We start from the raw sequence: 17,523 nt of genomic DNA, 5'->3' as shown, positions 1-17,523 counted from the left end.
TATAAAATGAATACATATACAGCATACATATATATATATGTATGCTGTGGACAAGTTATAAGCAAATCTACTGTCTATTCAGTCAATTATATCCTCCATTTTCTTATTTCTCTTTATAGTTATAATAGATATTTTCTGTCTGTAAAGCCTGTAAAGCACGAAAACAATTAGCAAGTAAACATATAATGTTGCAAGAGCACAATTCCCCCACCATCCGTGAGTTTAGCAGAGCATCCAAATGCAGAAAGACAGATGGCAGGCTAATGCAAAATAAAATACTTCCATCAAGCCCAATGAAACAGCAAGCATAATGCAGTGCAGTGGGAGGTGATTTGAAAAACAAAAAAATCTAGACGTCTGAATAAACAACAGAGTTACCAGGGAAGGACTGTGACCTGTGGTAAATTTGAGGATCGGGCAGTGTTGTTAAAACAAGGAGGAATATGAATTCTGTGGAGGATAATGATGTAACTTGAGACAGGTATGCTGAGAGATGGGAACAGCTGCTAAATGACAGGCTCAGAAGAAGAGATGGTAAACAGGAGACCACTGGTGGGTGGAAACTGCAGAAAGACAAACAAAAAAAGATGAGTTAAAGTAAAGACTGAACAAACAAACAAAAATGTGAATACCTTTACACCCCCCTGCCTCTGTACGTGTTTTCTCTGCTCACATACTCTGAGTTGCCAGATGAAGTCTTTCCTGATTTTCCTCGACTGCATGAACCACAGTGCAGTTAAAAAACCCACCACAGTGAACCATGTAACATCACAGTGAACATTAAATTTAAAAGTCATTGACTTCCTTGAATAAATCCAAATGATGTGTTTTTAGGCTTTAATTCTTTCACAGAAGTTTTCTCTTGTTTAAGTGTTGTTTCATAAGGCTGAATATGAAATTCAGATTTTATATTAATAACATGTTGTTGCAAAATAATCTGTTTTTCCAAATATTTTAAACAACATATTCATATGTAACATAAACACTCAAACCCAGTGACACCTTTCTAACGTAACAGTGCCCTTAGAAAGCTCCACTTGAGAAGGCGGCAGCCACATGGTAACAAATCGTGGCGGGTAGAAAGAAGCATAAATCGCAACACAATTTCACTGAAGTTTATCAAACTATTGAGGAAACTGACATATTTGCCTATTTGTATGATAGAAATCTTTTGTCTACAACCCTAATTCTCAATAAGTTTACACATTCTGTAGAATTTGAGTAATAAATAAAGGCAATGATTTATACGTCTTTTCAATTCACATTGTATTTCTTACATAAACAACACATCAGATGTTGAATCTAAGACATTTGATCATTCCATGGAAAATATGAGCTCATTGTGCATCTGATGGCAGCAACACATCTGTAAAAAGTAGTTCCAGGATGATGTTTAGCATTGTTGGCATCTCCTTTTCTTTTAACATCTGTAAACATCTGGGAAGAGAGGAAACCAGTAGCTGGAGTTTTAGGAGAGGAATGTCGTCCCGTTCTGGTCTGATGCAGGATTCTAGCTGCTCTACAGTTCTGGATCTTGGTTGCTGGATTTCTGTCCTCATGAAGCTCCAGATGTTTTGTATTGGTGGAAGGTCTCGACTGCAGGCAGACCAGTTCTCCTGTGATGGATGCAGGATGTGGTTCAGCGTTGTCTTGCTGAAATCTGCAAAGTCTTCCCTGAAAGAGACGTTGTCTGGATGGGAGCAGATGTTGCTCTAAAACCTCTACGTACTTTTCAATTCATCTCTGATGCAACCCCATCCCATCAGAGATGCAGACTTTTCTACAGTCCGCTGATAACAAGCTGGATGCTGCCTCTCCTCTTTAGTCTGCAGGACACACCGTCCACACTGTCCATACTGTCCACACTGTCCACACTGTCCACATGGTGTCCACTTTGCCTCTGACCATTTAAATGAGCTTTGGTGATTTTCCATGAAATAATAAAATGTCTCAATTTCAAAATCTAATATGTTAATTTTGTTACATTTGACTCCCAACATTTAGGGAATTAGGTTCTTCTTGGGCATAAAAATAACGGTACACAATAAGACAGTCTATATTGATAAACTATCACAAAGTTAGTTATAAGATGAAAAACATATTTGGAAGCTCAAAGATTTTGGTGGAGAAGTTAGTGGTGAGATTATATAATTGGACAAGTTTGTTACCTATCGAACTTTAGATTTAAATTATATTTTTATTTCAGGTAATATTTTGAAATTCTTTCGGTTTTAGTTAAGTTATGTTTAGGAATTTAAAATCTCAGATTACGTTTACTGTCATGAAGCGTTGGGATCAAGGAAAATTGCTAACATTTTGTGGTGGTCTTTTGTTGTAAATTAGCATTTCATAGATACAACTTAACAAATTTTAAAAGGTGGTATTTGGCTTTGTATTCTAAAAAGTATTTGGTTAGGTTTAGTAATTAAAACTTAACTATTTCAGGTGATGCCAGCTTCATTGCCTTGCAGTTTTTTTGATGGAGGAAAGGATGACTCGTCTTGCTGTTTAAAAAATACAACATGTCTTCCTGTACGCTCTAAAAAATATTCTATAAAAATAACAGAGAGCGTTAGCGGAAAATTACCATTTGACTGTTAATTGTAAGGACACTTACATTTTTCCAAGAACAGAAAATGATGCACTTCTGCAGCACATTCCCTGTGGCGTTGATGGACATGTCTGTTGGTGTCAAAACAGAAAATGATGTATTTTACGTGTGAGCTGGAACTCCTGGTGAAACACAGATTGATCTCTTTTCAGTTCAACAATCTGGCCATGAAAAGGACAAAACACTACCATTTACCATTTCATGCTGCTGGTGGGTGTGACTTCCTGCAAAGTCCTCCACACTCATAGTGCTAACGGTCAAAGAGACAAGAACATCCAACAAAGGCCATTTGCGGTCTTTCTCCATTTGGCACTGTGGGTCTGTAACGAGAGAAAACTGTCAATAACAAGTTAAATGTCAAGCTCAGTAAAACTTTATTGTAGAACTTTAGGAGTAGAAAACAAATCTCAGAGCAGAACAGAATATATTACAGCTCCAGAACACAGTTCAGCAATGTTCAAGCTTGATGAGTTGTTCCTGGTCCCAGGATGCAATGCATGAAAGGAAAAAAAAAAGGTAAACTACTGTAAAAATTCATTCAAACACTACAAAATACATTTTGTAAATGTTTTAGACATCTTTTGGGATATATGCAGTGGTTGTCTGTTTTTTCTGTTTGGGTTTTAATTTTAAGGTTGTTGCAATTTTCTTTTTATTCATGTCCCTTTTCTCTTATATCTTCTCTTTACTCTTCTTATTTGTTGTTTCCCCTGTTAGATCCATAATTAATTTGCAATTCAGAAATAAACAAATTAAAAATTAAGAATAATACTTAAGTATCAAGGGCACTTTTAATCCACAATGCTTAATTTCCTTAATATCCATGAAACTCCTCTCGGCAAAACAAATTTATTTGGGGCAACATGGCTGCAGACCAGCATTTTGTTGCCACGATGCTGGAAAGGACAAGTTATGTGGTGCCGAAATAAAACTACACTCCCTCTGAAAAGCAAAACTGCAATAGTCCCGCTTGCGATGCTTTATCTTAACAAGCATGAATGCAATATTTTCCTTTGTTACTTGAGGTTGAACCTATCAAGAGCCTGCTGTGAAAGCATTTTAGATGTGTCAGTGGTGTGATAGTTTGTTCATTTGCATTAAAATAAACTTATAAAAAAAGAAAAAGAAAAGGCACACATGAAAACATATGACTGACATGAATTTAATCATGAAAATGGAAACTACACTGCAAAAACTAAAATCTAAGTAAGTAAGGAAGATAATTCTTAGTTTTTATGCCAGAGAATTCCTCTTGTTTTAAGAGTATTTTTACTTGTTTTGGGAAGTCTTGACAAGCCAAATTTTCTTGTTCTGTTGGCAGATAATTTATCTTATTATAAGCAACATTTACCAAATTTTTGTATATTTTTTTCTTGTTTTTTCAGGCTGAGTTTTTGCAGTGTACACAATGATTTCTTGACAAAGTCCCCTTAATCATAACAGTCTGATTAATTTTTTTCCTTTAAATGTTTATTTATAGGCATCTTGCTTTCATTAGCTCTGTTTATATGGTTTAGAAAACATGCAGCCAGTGCTCTGCTGGATATCACTTCTCACATCTTATGTAATTATAGTACATTTTCAGGCTGTTTTTTTTTTTTTTTTTTTTTTTTTTTTTACCTGCATCACTCACAACTTAAATATCAAACAATTATCCACAATTGTTTTATTACAAATGCTGACTTTCCTGAATCTTGTGATATTTAAATGTGGAATAATAACAAGCTGTAAATAAAAAGTAAATGTGAAATCTGAAGGTAACAGTGATTCTTTTTTTCTGCCTTTGTTTTGCTTCTTCTAGTTCCTGTCTAACCCTGCAGTGACGTTTGGGACGGCAATAGCTGCATTCTATCTCCCCGTAATCATTATGACAGTTTTGTACATCCACATTTCTCTGGCGTCCAGGAGCCGGGTCTCCAAACACAAACCTGAGAAGAAAGAGAAGAAGGGAATAAAGTAAGTGCACTGAAGGGAGGAAATGAGTGGCTTTTTATGTCTTTTTAAACAAATTATAGACAAAAGACAGAAAACAAAAGAAATTCCTTTTTTTTTTTGGTTTAAGCCAAGCAGAAAAACGCCATAGTTGCACATTTTCTAGTTATTTATTTATTACAAGTCGACTCGGGGTGATCATAGACTTTCCTTTTAACCTCATGTTCATGTAGAAAACAGAGCCCAAGTCTTGAAATGCCAAATGTGTTGAAAACATTTTCATTGCTTTCATTGCTTTCTCATCACTTTATCAAAACTATCCGTTCAACCTCGCAAGAACCTTCTGCTTCATATTTTTCCACGTCAACCATGCTCACCTCAAATGTCTAATTAATCACAGAATACTTCTCGGAGCCCCACAAGAAAAAAGTTCTGCCTGATGCTGCAAGATGTTCGCAATTAAACGAAAGACATCTTGTTGTTCTCGTGGCTTTGTAAACAAGTAAAAAGTTCTCGCTTCTTGCGGTGTATGTAACAGGCTTTAGGCCTTTACGATTGATTCGTCTCACTTCAACAATCTGTGACGTGTCACAAAGTCATGATCATGGATTAATACGTTTCTTATCTTTGTCTCCAGACGAGCTCCGTCGATATTTCAGGCGTGAAGGATGAAAATTCTTCAGAATTTGCAAAGAACAAAGCTCTTAATTGCACTTCAGTTTTGAGAGTATTTTTTAAATGAAAACATCACATTCATGAGGGGAATCTTGTTATGAGGATCCATATTTGACAAAGCAAGAAGTCAAAGAGCAATTAATCATTTGTTCCTTTTTTTTTAAAAACACATTATCTTCTCTGATTAATTAAAATTAGTTAATACTATTTTTCACATCCGTACATTGTGTTTTTTTCAAAGCCTTTCTTCCATTTGTCTCTTTTTAAACATGATTGAAAAAATATCACATCCGAAAATCTGCTGAGCTATATGTAGTTTTAAACGTTTCATTTCCTTCATTACCTGAACACAGCGTCGGTGTGAAAGCTGAAATGAGTTTTATTACAAAAGTCTGCAGTAACGACCACAAAATTATCTAAATACATTTTGCTGTCCATTCTAATTAATTTCCAAAGTAACCCAGTTAATAAAGCAAAATATTCCACGTAAACCTCACACAATAATCCTTAATATGTTGTTTTTACCACAGCAAATACCATTAAAAGTAGACTAAACTGGTAATCCAAAATGGTGCTTAAAAAGAGAAGAGGAAGAGAAGTGAAAACAATGTTCGGATTGTTTGTCATATACACTCCTCTTTAACGTTAGTCATCCGTCATGCAGTGCCGTTCATCTGCTCCATAGCCCACACGGTAAAAAGCCATGCACAGGCACTGCACATTGCATCAGTCAAAACAGACCAGACCAATAAAATGCAAAAAAGTGCAAATCTGCAAGCATTAGTTGAAAACCACTGTGATAAAGAGTCCAAAACTGCATGATAGTACATGTGATGCAGTTACAGCAACAATAAAAATACAGCTATTTGCATACAAGTTGTATTTGTACCTCATTACAGTGTTTATTCGACTATTAGGTATTCTGTTTTCTGTGTTTTTCCCAGAACTCCTAGCTTATTAAAGAGTCACCTGATAAAGCAGAACAATAACAATGAGACAAGTCCTCACGCCAGCCCTCGCTCCACTCCCAAACTCAGCCTGGACTCAACTACAACTGCGGTAGAGGCTGTGAAGAACGGCAGAGTGGAGGAACCCAAACCAGAGCAAAAGGCAGAGCCTCCGGGACATCCCAGTCCAAAACTCACACAGGTACACACTCAGCAGCCATCCAGATCATTTGCATATTGTTACTGAAGCGTGTTGCTGACACCAAGAAAAGTTGGACATTTATCGAGCTGATGATATATTTATGTTAAAACATTTTATGTTGATGCTTTAAAGGTGGGGTAGATAATCTTGCTCAGAGTAATTTTTTTTAGTCTGGGTGAAGTGGTTCCTCGTCCTGATAGTAGTCTATACATTTTGTAATCATGAATAACAAGAAATCTAGTTAGACCCCTCAGTTTACTGTAAATCTGTAAAAACTCTGACCAATACAAACGTTCGGGATTAAGTTTTTCATTTCTTACTTATGTTCCGAAAGCTTCTTCTCCCGGCTCCCCTCCTCCCCCTCCAGCAGTGCATACCTGATAGCCTCACCCTGCATATAAACAGCATGTTAGGATGAAAATACAAAGTAGTGAAGAAGAAACTCAGAAGGCAAACATGGCTGAGAAAATACAGGAACGATCTCCCGACCCGGCTCGGTTTATTTACCTCCTCCTGCTAAACAGCTGAGAAAGAGAAAATCGTTGGTGGAAAAAACTGCCAATAAAAAAGCCTCAGCTCACACAAGGAGCAGAACCAGAGGGGAGGAGCCAAGACAGGGCGCCACTTTTAAGTCTTGCTAGCTTCCCAAGATGCTTTAACAAGATGTCCTCCTTGATATTTCATATTTTGAAGGAAAAACAAAGAATCTTTCATGTCCAATTCATGTTTTTACAGAGTTATTTATACTTGGTAATAATGTCATATATGTTGTTTAAACATATCGAGTAGCAGACTTATCAAGATCAAGATCAAGAATACTTTATTCATCCTCGAGGGGAAATTCAAGGTTCAACCCGTTCAAAGATTTTACAAACACATAACAATAAACAAACAGATAATAATACACAGATCACAGAACAGGTCATAAACTGAGCAGCCAGCTTTATCCGGCGCCATATTTAACAGAGTGGAAAGAAACAACATGAGGTAAACATGGGTTGGAGGAGCAAATAAAAAGGAGGTTTCTCTGTACCACACTCACAGGGCAGTCTAGAGGTTCAACAAAACAAAAAACCTCAAAACAGAAAAAGCACACATTCAGACAATGACAACATGAGGAAAACACATGGGAGGGCTTGTTCGGGGTGGGACTCCCAGCACAACCATCCATGCATCCATCTATTCATCCATCCATCCATCCATTCATCCATCCACAGCTTCATCCATCCATCCATCACTTCATTCATCCATCCATCCATCACTTCATCCATCCATTCATCCATCCATCCATCCATCCATCACTTCATTCATCCATCCATCTATCACTTCATCCATCCATTCATCAATCCATCACTCCATCCATCCATCACTCCATCGATCCATCCATCCATCATCCATCCATCCATTCATCCAAGATCTACTCAAACCATCCATCCATCATCCATCCATCCATCCATCCATCCATCCATCCATCATCCATCCAACATCTACTCAAACCATCCATCCATCCATCCATCCATTTATCCATCCATCCATCACTTCATCCAACCATCACTTCATTCATTCGTTCATCCATCCATCCATATATCTACCCATCCATCCATCCATCCATCCATCTTGATGAGCAGCTAGAATCCAGCATCAGACCAGAATAGAACAATATTCCTCTCCTAAAACTCCAGAAACTCGTCTTTTCACTCCATCCATCCATTTTCCTCATGTTATCAGAGGTCGGATCCTAGAGGGACCTCTCTAAACAAGCTCTTCCTGGGGAAACCCAAAGCATTCCAAGACCAGAAGAGACATTTAATCATTCCAGCAGGTCTTGGGTCTGTTCTGAGTCTCCTTTGAGTAGGGCACCCTCAGATAATCTCCAACCAGGATGTATCCTAATTAGACGCACTAACCCCCCTCACTGACTCGGTTGGACGTGGAGGAGCAGCAGCTCCACGTCAAGCTTCCTTCAGATGTATGAGTTCCTCCCCTGATCTCAGGCTGAGCCGAGCCATTTTCCAAAGGAAGCTATTTGTATCTGCAGTCTCATTCCTTCAGTCACTATACAAATATCAGAGCTGTAGGTGAGGACTGGAATGTAGACAGGGAGCTTTGTCTTTTGAGTCAATTTACTCTTCACCGCACAAGATTGGTGCAGTTTCCTCATTACAGCTGACAAAGTCGCAATCCATCTGTCCACCACTCGCTCCAGCCTACGATCACTTGTGAACAAGCATCTGAGGTACTTAAACCCCTCTGCCTGTGGCGAAGGCTCCTTCCCAATCCAAATTGGGCATTCCACCTTTTTCCAGCTTAGAACCGTGACTTACTTAGAGAAGCTGACTTTCATCCCAACCTTCACATTCAGCTGCAAATGACCTCCATTCATGATGAAGGTCTTGTCTGAGGAAGTGAACAGAATCACATCATCTGCAAAAATCAGGAGATGTTCAGGATACCAAGCCAGACACTCTGGACTGGGATGTGGAGTGGAATGTAGCCAATCAGAGAGCCAGCTGATGCGAACAAGGGAGCAGGCACTGATCCATGTAGATCAGTGGAAACAAGAGCAAACATGGCCGACGTGAAGCATGAGGTCTGGTAGACTATAAAGTTCACGCTGTCTCCAGACTTTTTTTCATTAACTTCAGGATTTTTCTGTCTTGGATTTTCCCAAGACCACCCTCATTCTCGCATCTTGTATGTCTTCTACCCTGCTATGGCCATGTTTCGTTTTGTTAGACAGATCGTGTGAGATTTGTAGATCTGCCTCCAGCTCGGCTATGAGGCAGAATCCTTATGTGTGTGATGTGTTGACATGATCACACACACAGTACAACCACAACAGTTAAAGGCTTGATTATTTTTCTTTTAATCTTCATGTGTGGGTTCCTTATGTGTGCATCCAGCTTCAGAAATCTTCAAGAAAAATCCCTCACCTGTTAATTAAACACATCCACCTCTGCTACATAATAACATTTGAACCCCTTCAAAAGCATTTAAAAGACGCGTAATTCATTAAACCTTCCTGCAATCAGCGCTTTACTGTATAATAATTGCTTTGCTTTGGTATCTAACTATATATATATCTGATTCATCTAGGAGGAAAAAGAGAGCTCCAATGATTCGTCCACGGCGTTTATTCCTCCTACAGAGCCAAAGGCCAACAATGAGCTAACATCTGAGGTTTGTATCCAGAACTGAAGCAGTATTTTTACCATGCTGTGCTTTATTCCCAACACATTCTGATCAGCAGTCATTATGAAGACAATGGGCTCAGAAAACCCTGGAAGCATATTCTTTAATATTTAGTTAAAAGTCTGTTATCTTTGTACATTTATCTATCTGTCTCATTGCCTTGGAAACAAAGTCATTTTCTTTTGATAGTGGCTCAGTTGTAATTACAGCCTCTCGTTAATTTCAGAATTTGATGATGTTGGGTAATTCAGCGGTTGATGTCGGCTGTTAATCAGTTTTATATGTGAGTACAGTGCAGTCAAGTGTTGTGCTGTTTCTGAACATAAATCAGCCTTTCTCACAGAGTAGATCTGAGCTGTGTTGAAAGCACAGAGGATGCAGCAGTGATTTTAATGAATGGAGTGGGATTGTCATGCAGCGCACCATGTGAGGGGATGTTAACTCATCCATTTTGAGGTATAGTCAGTTAAGGAAGCTGGTGTAACTAAATAAGCTTAGCAATGTCTGATTTTGTGTCTGTTAGCTTCACAAGATCTGATCTGTAATCGATGACTGCTCAACTTCAGAATAAAAGATTATGAGGCAGCTGGTTAATGTTGGGGCCACAGTTAGCAAAATGGTTTACTTTTTATGCTGCATGTTAAGTCTAATTACAGCAAAACAAAGCACAAACCTTAACATGATTAAAAAAAAATGTTGAGCCAGACAATTATGGGGTGAAATTGAAAGAAAATGGCAATTTAGTCAAATGTTCACACTTGGATTATTGCAATATTTTGTTTTGTTTCTTTTTTTTTCATGTCTATTATGAGGAGAAAATAGGATGTGGTAATTACTTGACTTTCAAAGTTGGAATTTGGTTTTGAAGCGAGTGAGTGTGGCTCGCTGTAATTTGCCAAAGAATCAATGAAACATAAGTAGAAACCCAACTGAGAACTGTTTAAGCAGTTTTGTTCAGAATAAATGACAATTATTCATCTAAAAACATGATTTAAATATCTTCTTAAATACATGTAAATATGAAATATGGGTTTGCATATTAAATATTTGTCAGGATAAGTTTTGGAAACTCCATCTGTACAATCTGTTGACTTGAAATTCTGGTTATATTTATTTATAAAAAGATTATAAATGCTCTACATAGGATTTAAATTTGACAATAATTCGGACCAGGAATGCCAGGAAAGGCCTTATGAATACACACCACTAAGCAATTACATGTTGGACCCATTTTCATCCAAAACTGCCTCCATTCTTGGTGTCATAGATTCAACAACATATTGGAAACATTCCTCAGAGATTTTGCTCCATGCTGACATGAAGCATCACATGGTTGCTGCACATCATGATGAGAATCTCCCGTTCCACCACGTCCCAAAGCTGCTCTGTTGGACTGAGATCTGGTGACTGTAGAGGCCATTGGAGGACAGTGAACTCATCATCATGGTGGAGGTGATTTGAACTTTGTGACATGGTGCATCATCCTGCTGGATGCAATGTTTTCCCATCTTCTATTGTCCAGTTCTGGTGAGTGTGTGTTAATTGTAGCCTCAATTTCCTGTTCTTAGCTGACAGGAGTGGCACCCGGTGGGGTCTTCTGCTGTTGTAGACCATCTGCTTTAAGGTTGGACATGTTGTGTGTTTAGAGATGATATGCTGCATATCTGGTTGGAACCAGTGCTTATTTGACTTCCTGTTGCCTTTCTACCATCTCCAACCAGTCTGTCCACAGATTATTTAAGTGTCACAGTCACTTAATTCTCCTTTCTTCCTCATTCTGCTGCTCAGATTAAACTTCAGATAGTCATCTTGACCACGTCTACCTCACTAAATGTTATTGCCATGTAACTGGCTGATTTGGTATTTGTTGTAACACACAGTTGACTTAGTGGACCTGATAAAGTGACTGGTGAGTGTAAAGTTGTGTGTCTATGTGCATGTTGGAGCTGTGGTTGGAATTACAGAGAATTTACAGTTTATTGAACACAGAAGTTAAACTTTTGGAGAACCTCCCCCCGCCTCCCCCCCGGGGACTGTTTCAGATGGTCAGCAGCTGTGCTTGTGATTTGGGTCTCTGTTGCAGAGTGATACCATGTCAACAGCAACGATAATGAGGGAAAGAAAAAAAACACACACACACACACGGAGTGGAAAGGATCAGAGATGCTATTCACACTTGGATCTAAGATGCTTGGTGTTTTACACTTGGGTCCTCTACCAGAGGCCTGAGGGTTCTGCACGGTGTCTTTGCTGTTCCTATGACTCCACGCTGAATGGAGATCTCTGACACTGTTCCTGGCATCTGTTGGAGCCGCTCTCCCAGTTGGGTTTCATGGCCTGAAATCTTCTGAATATCACTGACATTCCTGCTGCCTTTAGTTCCACATCTTCCTCTTTTAGCCCTTGCTAATGTTTTTAGCTTTTTGATGTCTTTCTTCTCTATGTTGTATTTGTCTGGAATCTCTTAATCAATCACTGCTGCATTCTTCTGAAGCCTGTTGACCATCATGATGTCCTGCTAGTTAGCCATCACCAGTCGTAATACCCACGGGAGCTTAGCATCTTGCACCTTGTTCTGGTTTGGACTCAGACATCTTTTTGTATGGCCTCCAGCTGGGATTCTGTCTGGTTTGATAGATCCCAGCCTCTGTTGTTCTTCTGATGCTGTGATTATTGCCTCTGTGTTGCCTGTCAGACCAGCCCTCTCTAGTCACAGATGGGACCAGTCCCTTCTTTGATCTGTCAGCGGTACATCCCAAGAAGGAGAACATATTTCCTTGATTTTTCCTCAGTTTCATATCTCATCACTTGAGGCCTTCCTTCTGATGAATTCCTGGATCTTTGTTAGTTTTTTCCTCTGTAATGATTCTGACACTGACCTCCTTCATGCTGCTAGCACAGTCGTAGGATGCTGGATTTGGGATGGAACCGCCCATGAATTTTGAGGACCTTTTTTTGTCTTGACAGCTATGGCTTCCATCTCCTCCTTTGGATAGTCTATTACACAAGCTGGGAAGCTGATTACCACCTGGGCATATTGTATGTGTTGATGGCTCAGACTTTGTTTTTACTGAGTAATCAGGGCCTACTTTACTCTTTGTAGGTACTTGTTTGTGACTTTCTTCCATACCGCCTCCTCCTGGTTGTAATTAGTCTGTGATACCCCACTGGACATTTAACTCTCCTGAGGAACAGCTGTGATGTCTTTTGGAGATTTAACTCATTAAGTTGTGATCATTTTACCCATCTTTGATGTCCAGTCTGAATAAAAAGCTCATACCCTCGTTGTACATCCTGGTGAAGTGAACCAGTTAATCTATGTCTCAGTCCATTTGTACGGCTTCATATCGCCCAGTTGGAGAAGGTGGCCAATGACTGCTCCATTTTGAAACAGTATCCATAGCAACTCACTGTGATGATGGAAAGAATTGAAGCCCTATGCTGAACAGCAGTAGGGATAAAGCATCTCCCTGCTATATGCTGCACTTCATAGTAATTTGTGCAGCTGGATTTCAATTGGCCTCGAGAGACATCCTCTCCAATCCAATTTAGTTCCTGATGAAGGCTCTCAGTGTGTTGTTGATGTTGTAGAGCTCCAGACATTCCAGTGTCCATGTGTGGGGCATTGAGCCATAGATATTTTGTGGTCAGTCCAGGTAGTGCACGGGTTCCATGTTGTGCAGAAGCAGGTTAATGGTCGGTAACTGGATAAACTACCCGTTTCTTTCAAACCTTCAGATGGGTCCCATCAATGCGCAGCTGATTTATTTGTGCTGTTGGATGTTCACTGAGTACATTGTGTCAGGGTCTGGTAGAGTCTGGCTCTTCTATCTAAGATGTCTGACACTGTTTCTTGTTCTCGGAGATAATTGTGGTCAACTCTTAAATATTTGGAGGATTGGTTTGTTTACCAAGCTTCTTACTCCCATATGGATAAATTACCAGTATTCTTCCTTCTCAACCCTTGGAGGGTCTGTTCTAATTTATTAGTTTGCCACTGAGAATACACGTTGGCTGGTTCAGTGGTGAACATCCTATTGATTCTCATGGAAACTACTTATCTGATGTATCTTGTCAGTTGAACTACAAAAGGTCTAAATGGTTATTTGGTCATTTCCAGTGTCTCAGGTATGGATGGCTTGTTGTATTTCCTTGAAAGGTATTAATTGGACTCTTCTTGTGCTCAGACAGCTAGTCCATAGTAGTGTTTTCTAAAATTTATTCTAGAAGTTAAGGTAAACTAATAATATATACCTACACATACTTTTTAAGGTAGACTGTTCATTTGGTGTGGTGAATAGATAGCCGTAATTGAATAAAAGTGTTTCAAGTTGCCCAAATCATGTAACTTCATACACATACTTGATAATAAAGTTATATAACTAATCTTTCTGGGTTTTTTTGTTTGTTTGTTTTTTGCAGGCATTAATGAATTCCAACCCGGTTGTCACAGCTGCAGCCAACTCTGCTGTGCCCAAGATCAACACCAGCTCAAGATGGTCCAAGATAAAGATTGTAACAAAGCAGGCTGGAGATGAATGTATAACCGCAATAGAGATTGTCCCGCCTGTAGAGGGAGCTGAGACGCATTCGATTCCAATCAGCCGTCCAAGGACTGTGGCAAGAAAGTTTGCGAGCATTGCCAGAAGCCAAGTGAAGAGGAAAAGACAAATGGCTGCCAGAGAAAAGAAAGTATGTTCATATGCTGAGCAAGTATGAAATATAAGAGTGTGTGTGTTTCCTGTGTGGGAAAATAGACAATGTGATAGTAGATTGTTGTACATATATACGATGATGCTTGGTAGTCGACAAAGAGAAAAAGGGGACATATGGTTTTGGGACTAGATTGGAGTAAAAGGATGCTTTAGCCAGATTGAATTACTTGCTAATTTATAATTTTACAGCTAATTTCTTGTATCATTGTCCCGTAGAGGTAAGATATGGAAGGAATGGAGTTCACCCTCTGTTTTTGCAGCTTTTAAGCAAATAGAGCAATGTTCTGACATTAGAGCGTCATCAGATTGATACAGAAGTGAGGTAGGAAGTAACCATGTTTATGCTATCAGCCACTGAGGCTCGAGCTATCTTCAGGCCATCTGGTGCTTGTAGCCTGGGGCTTCAGGCTCCAAGCACAAACCTCCTTGCATTTCTCTTATGGGGCACCTGGTCTGGTATGTTTTCCCAAAACCTGCCGACAATATGCTGCAGCATTTATAATAACCTACTCTGAGACTTTCTCTGAGAGAGGGCGTGTATACAATTAATGCACATTAATGCACATTAATGCAGCAGTAAATGTTTGCATGATTGCAAAAAAATGTGCAAATATAGTCATTAGGACAGGAGAAAAAAGGCTCAGGCAAATTTGGATATGCAATGGCCCACCACAGAGATGGCGTGCAGATATATAACCCTAACCCTAACCCACAATTCCAGCAAATAATTAATTGTAATTGACCATCATAAGTAAAATGAAAAGTATGGTGCACATCACAGAACAAAATCTCTCCCTTGGTTGTGCACATGCAAGTTTGGTCACATGTGAAGAGTTGCTAATGGTAAACACTGGATAACGACCTCCCCAAACGGTAGCTGACTCAGAATGTGTGAAATCCCTGTTTACTGTTGGAAACGCAACATGCTCTAAGAGAAGACAGGTGTATGTTCTGGATCTGGATCTATTACTATCTCGGGAGTTTAAGAAAAAACTTCTGTAATCATGCAAATCTGCAGTGTACAGATCAGATTAATGATTATAGTGAATGAGGAATTGAATACTCACCCCTAGAGAAAAATGGTGTTTTTAAACTTTTTTTTTGTATTTGGCAAAAAGATCTTAGGCCTTTAAGGTAGAAATTGCAGGATATTAATTTAAATCATTGCTTAAATTCCTGAGGGAGGGAGGACTTTTTCCTGAGTGAAGTGTCCTTCTGAAAACATGTAAATCTATTACCTAGACTACTATCTTTCATATAACACTATATGTTCAACAACTCAGCTGTTGTCAATGCAGAACAGCTTGAACACGGTTCAGGTCAGCATTGGATTGGATGGGAATCCAGAAGAAGGCAGAGTCCAGCACTGGCACCGTTGAGAGCATGTTAAAGTGTACAGCATCGGTGTTCAATCACTAGCCTAGACGAAACTTGAAAGACACATTCAGAAAAGCAGTAAGACTCCAGGTCATGCTAGCGGGGGTGGCTAAATGTAATCTGTGGCTGCTTCTGTGAGTAACTCCATGTTTTATGTTTGTAGAAGCAACAAGTGGAGACTTTTTGTTGCCCAGTGAGCAAATCTAGTATTAACATAAAGTTCTGTTAGCTCCCATTGCTGCCTTTTCACTTTGTGTATGATACTTCTACTGAAATCTATTCTCATGCCTGTTAGCAAAACTATGCAGCGGTCGGAAGTTGTGCCGCTGCCATCTGAGGTTCAGACTCTGGTTCTCTTGGTACTGAAACTGCCTCATCATTTAGGTTCCATCTCGACTCAAAGTCAGTGTTGCACTGAGACTCATGCAGCTGCCATCCATGAAGGGTTGCAAACCAACTCAAACATTTTCTGTGACTGCTGCTGGCCAGGAAACAGAAACTGCATGAACTGATCTAAGATCTGTGGCTTTAAGAAGCTGACATGGATCAACTTGCTCCTGCAGGATATCTCCAAAACAAAAATAAGGTGCTATTCTGTGAGAAGTAGCAGACTAGTTGTTCCTTATGGTGCAAAAACAGATGCTTTTAAAATAGTCATGGTGGATTATATGCATGCTCCAGAAGAGGATTTAATCATACATGGAAATCAAAGGAATTATGGTGTAAAGTAGCCTGGATTCTGACACACACACACACACACACACACACACACACACGCACGTAGAACAAGTCTTCAGTGCTAGAGTTTAAACCTACTGTATAATTTCTTTTTTCTTTTTACTTTGGGCAACATTCAAGGTGATTATTGTTGTAATTGTTACACAGCAGATGAGCCAGTTAATATGAAAAAACATGCCACAAGCACTTCAGATACGGGTTTGATTTATTAACACCAACCCGATTTGAAAAGCTGCTAAATGTTTTGGGGATTGAGAAGCTCCATCAGTGGAGCCTCAGGTAGTCTGGCCAGGTATGGATTTGACTGAATATCAGCACAGTTTATCTCAACAAGAACAGCAATGTTGATAGTTTTCTGCTACTGGCTATGATCTGTTTTGCACATACAGAATGCTATGTAGGTAGTTTGTGGTAGAATACATAGCTCAAATCCAGTAACAAGTAGTATTGCGACTTGCCCGATAGTCTGGTGGCTTGTCTAACTTTACTTTTAGCTTGTGCTTTTTCTTGTCTTTCAAAGAAAAGCCAGCATATCTGTTGATTCTTGTTTTCAGTGTCATGACTTTAAAGTGGAACTATTATGTGCATTTCAGGCTAATTTATTTTTATTTCTGAGACCAGAAGGGCTGGGATTGATCGAGTTATTGTCACAAATCGCTTTATTTACTTCAGACCGACCCTCTCCGTAGGCTGTCAGATCAGCCTGTGGGCAAAACGAGTGGATTGAGACTCTTCTGCTTTAAGCCCCGCCTCCCGCCACTGCACTACATCGGGAGCGCACACCGTACCTGCTTTTGCCGTCATTGTAACATCTCATAAACAGAAGGATTAGGCTAATATGAACTCAATAAAAAAAACAAAATACAATGTCAACACATAGCATACAGCCCTACATGTTGGAACCTGAATCAGACCCTGAAAACGAAGTGGAAAACAGCAACCCACAGCAACGAATGCAGCAGGATGTCTCTCTTTGGTAAACTCACCAGCCATTGTTGGAAATAACTTTATCCCACGTTTTCCACCCGCCTGATGTATTTGTACATGCCCTTGTTAACCATTAGAAGGTAACCAATCACCGAACCTTATCCCCCGGGACGTCACAAGGATTTCCAAGTAGAAAAAACTCTCTAA

The 17,523-nt window shown here is 39.4% G+C and overlaps 1 protein-coding gene across 1 annotated transcript in view; it reads left to right on the top strand.

The window, feature by feature from the left end:
* Window positions 1–17,523, top strand: part of chrm4a (cholinergic receptor, muscarinic 4a) — a gene marked incomplete at both ends in the record, with an annotated part of 70,655 nt that overhangs the window by 45,450 nt on the left and 7,682 nt on the right. Inside the window, 4 exons of the mRNA XM_079264231.1 lie at window positions 4,413–4,567; window positions 6,163–6,367; window positions 9,464–9,547; window positions 13,982–14,251. Coding sequence (XP_079120357.1) covers window positions 4,413–4,567; window positions 6,163–6,367; window positions 9,464–9,547; window positions 13,982–14,251 — 714 coding nt within the window. The remainder of the gene's footprint in view (window positions 1–4,412; window positions 4,568–6,162; window positions 6,368–9,463; window positions 9,548–13,981; window positions 14,252–17,523) is intronic.

Source organism: Telmatherina bonti (assembly GCF_933228915.1).
Source record: "Telmatherina bonti genome assembly, chromosome: 24".
NCBI lineage: Eukaryota > Metazoa > Chordata > Actinopteri > Atheriniformes > Telmatherinidae > Telmatherina > Telmatherina bonti.
This window is presented reverse-complemented; position numbering and strand designations above follow the sequence as displayed.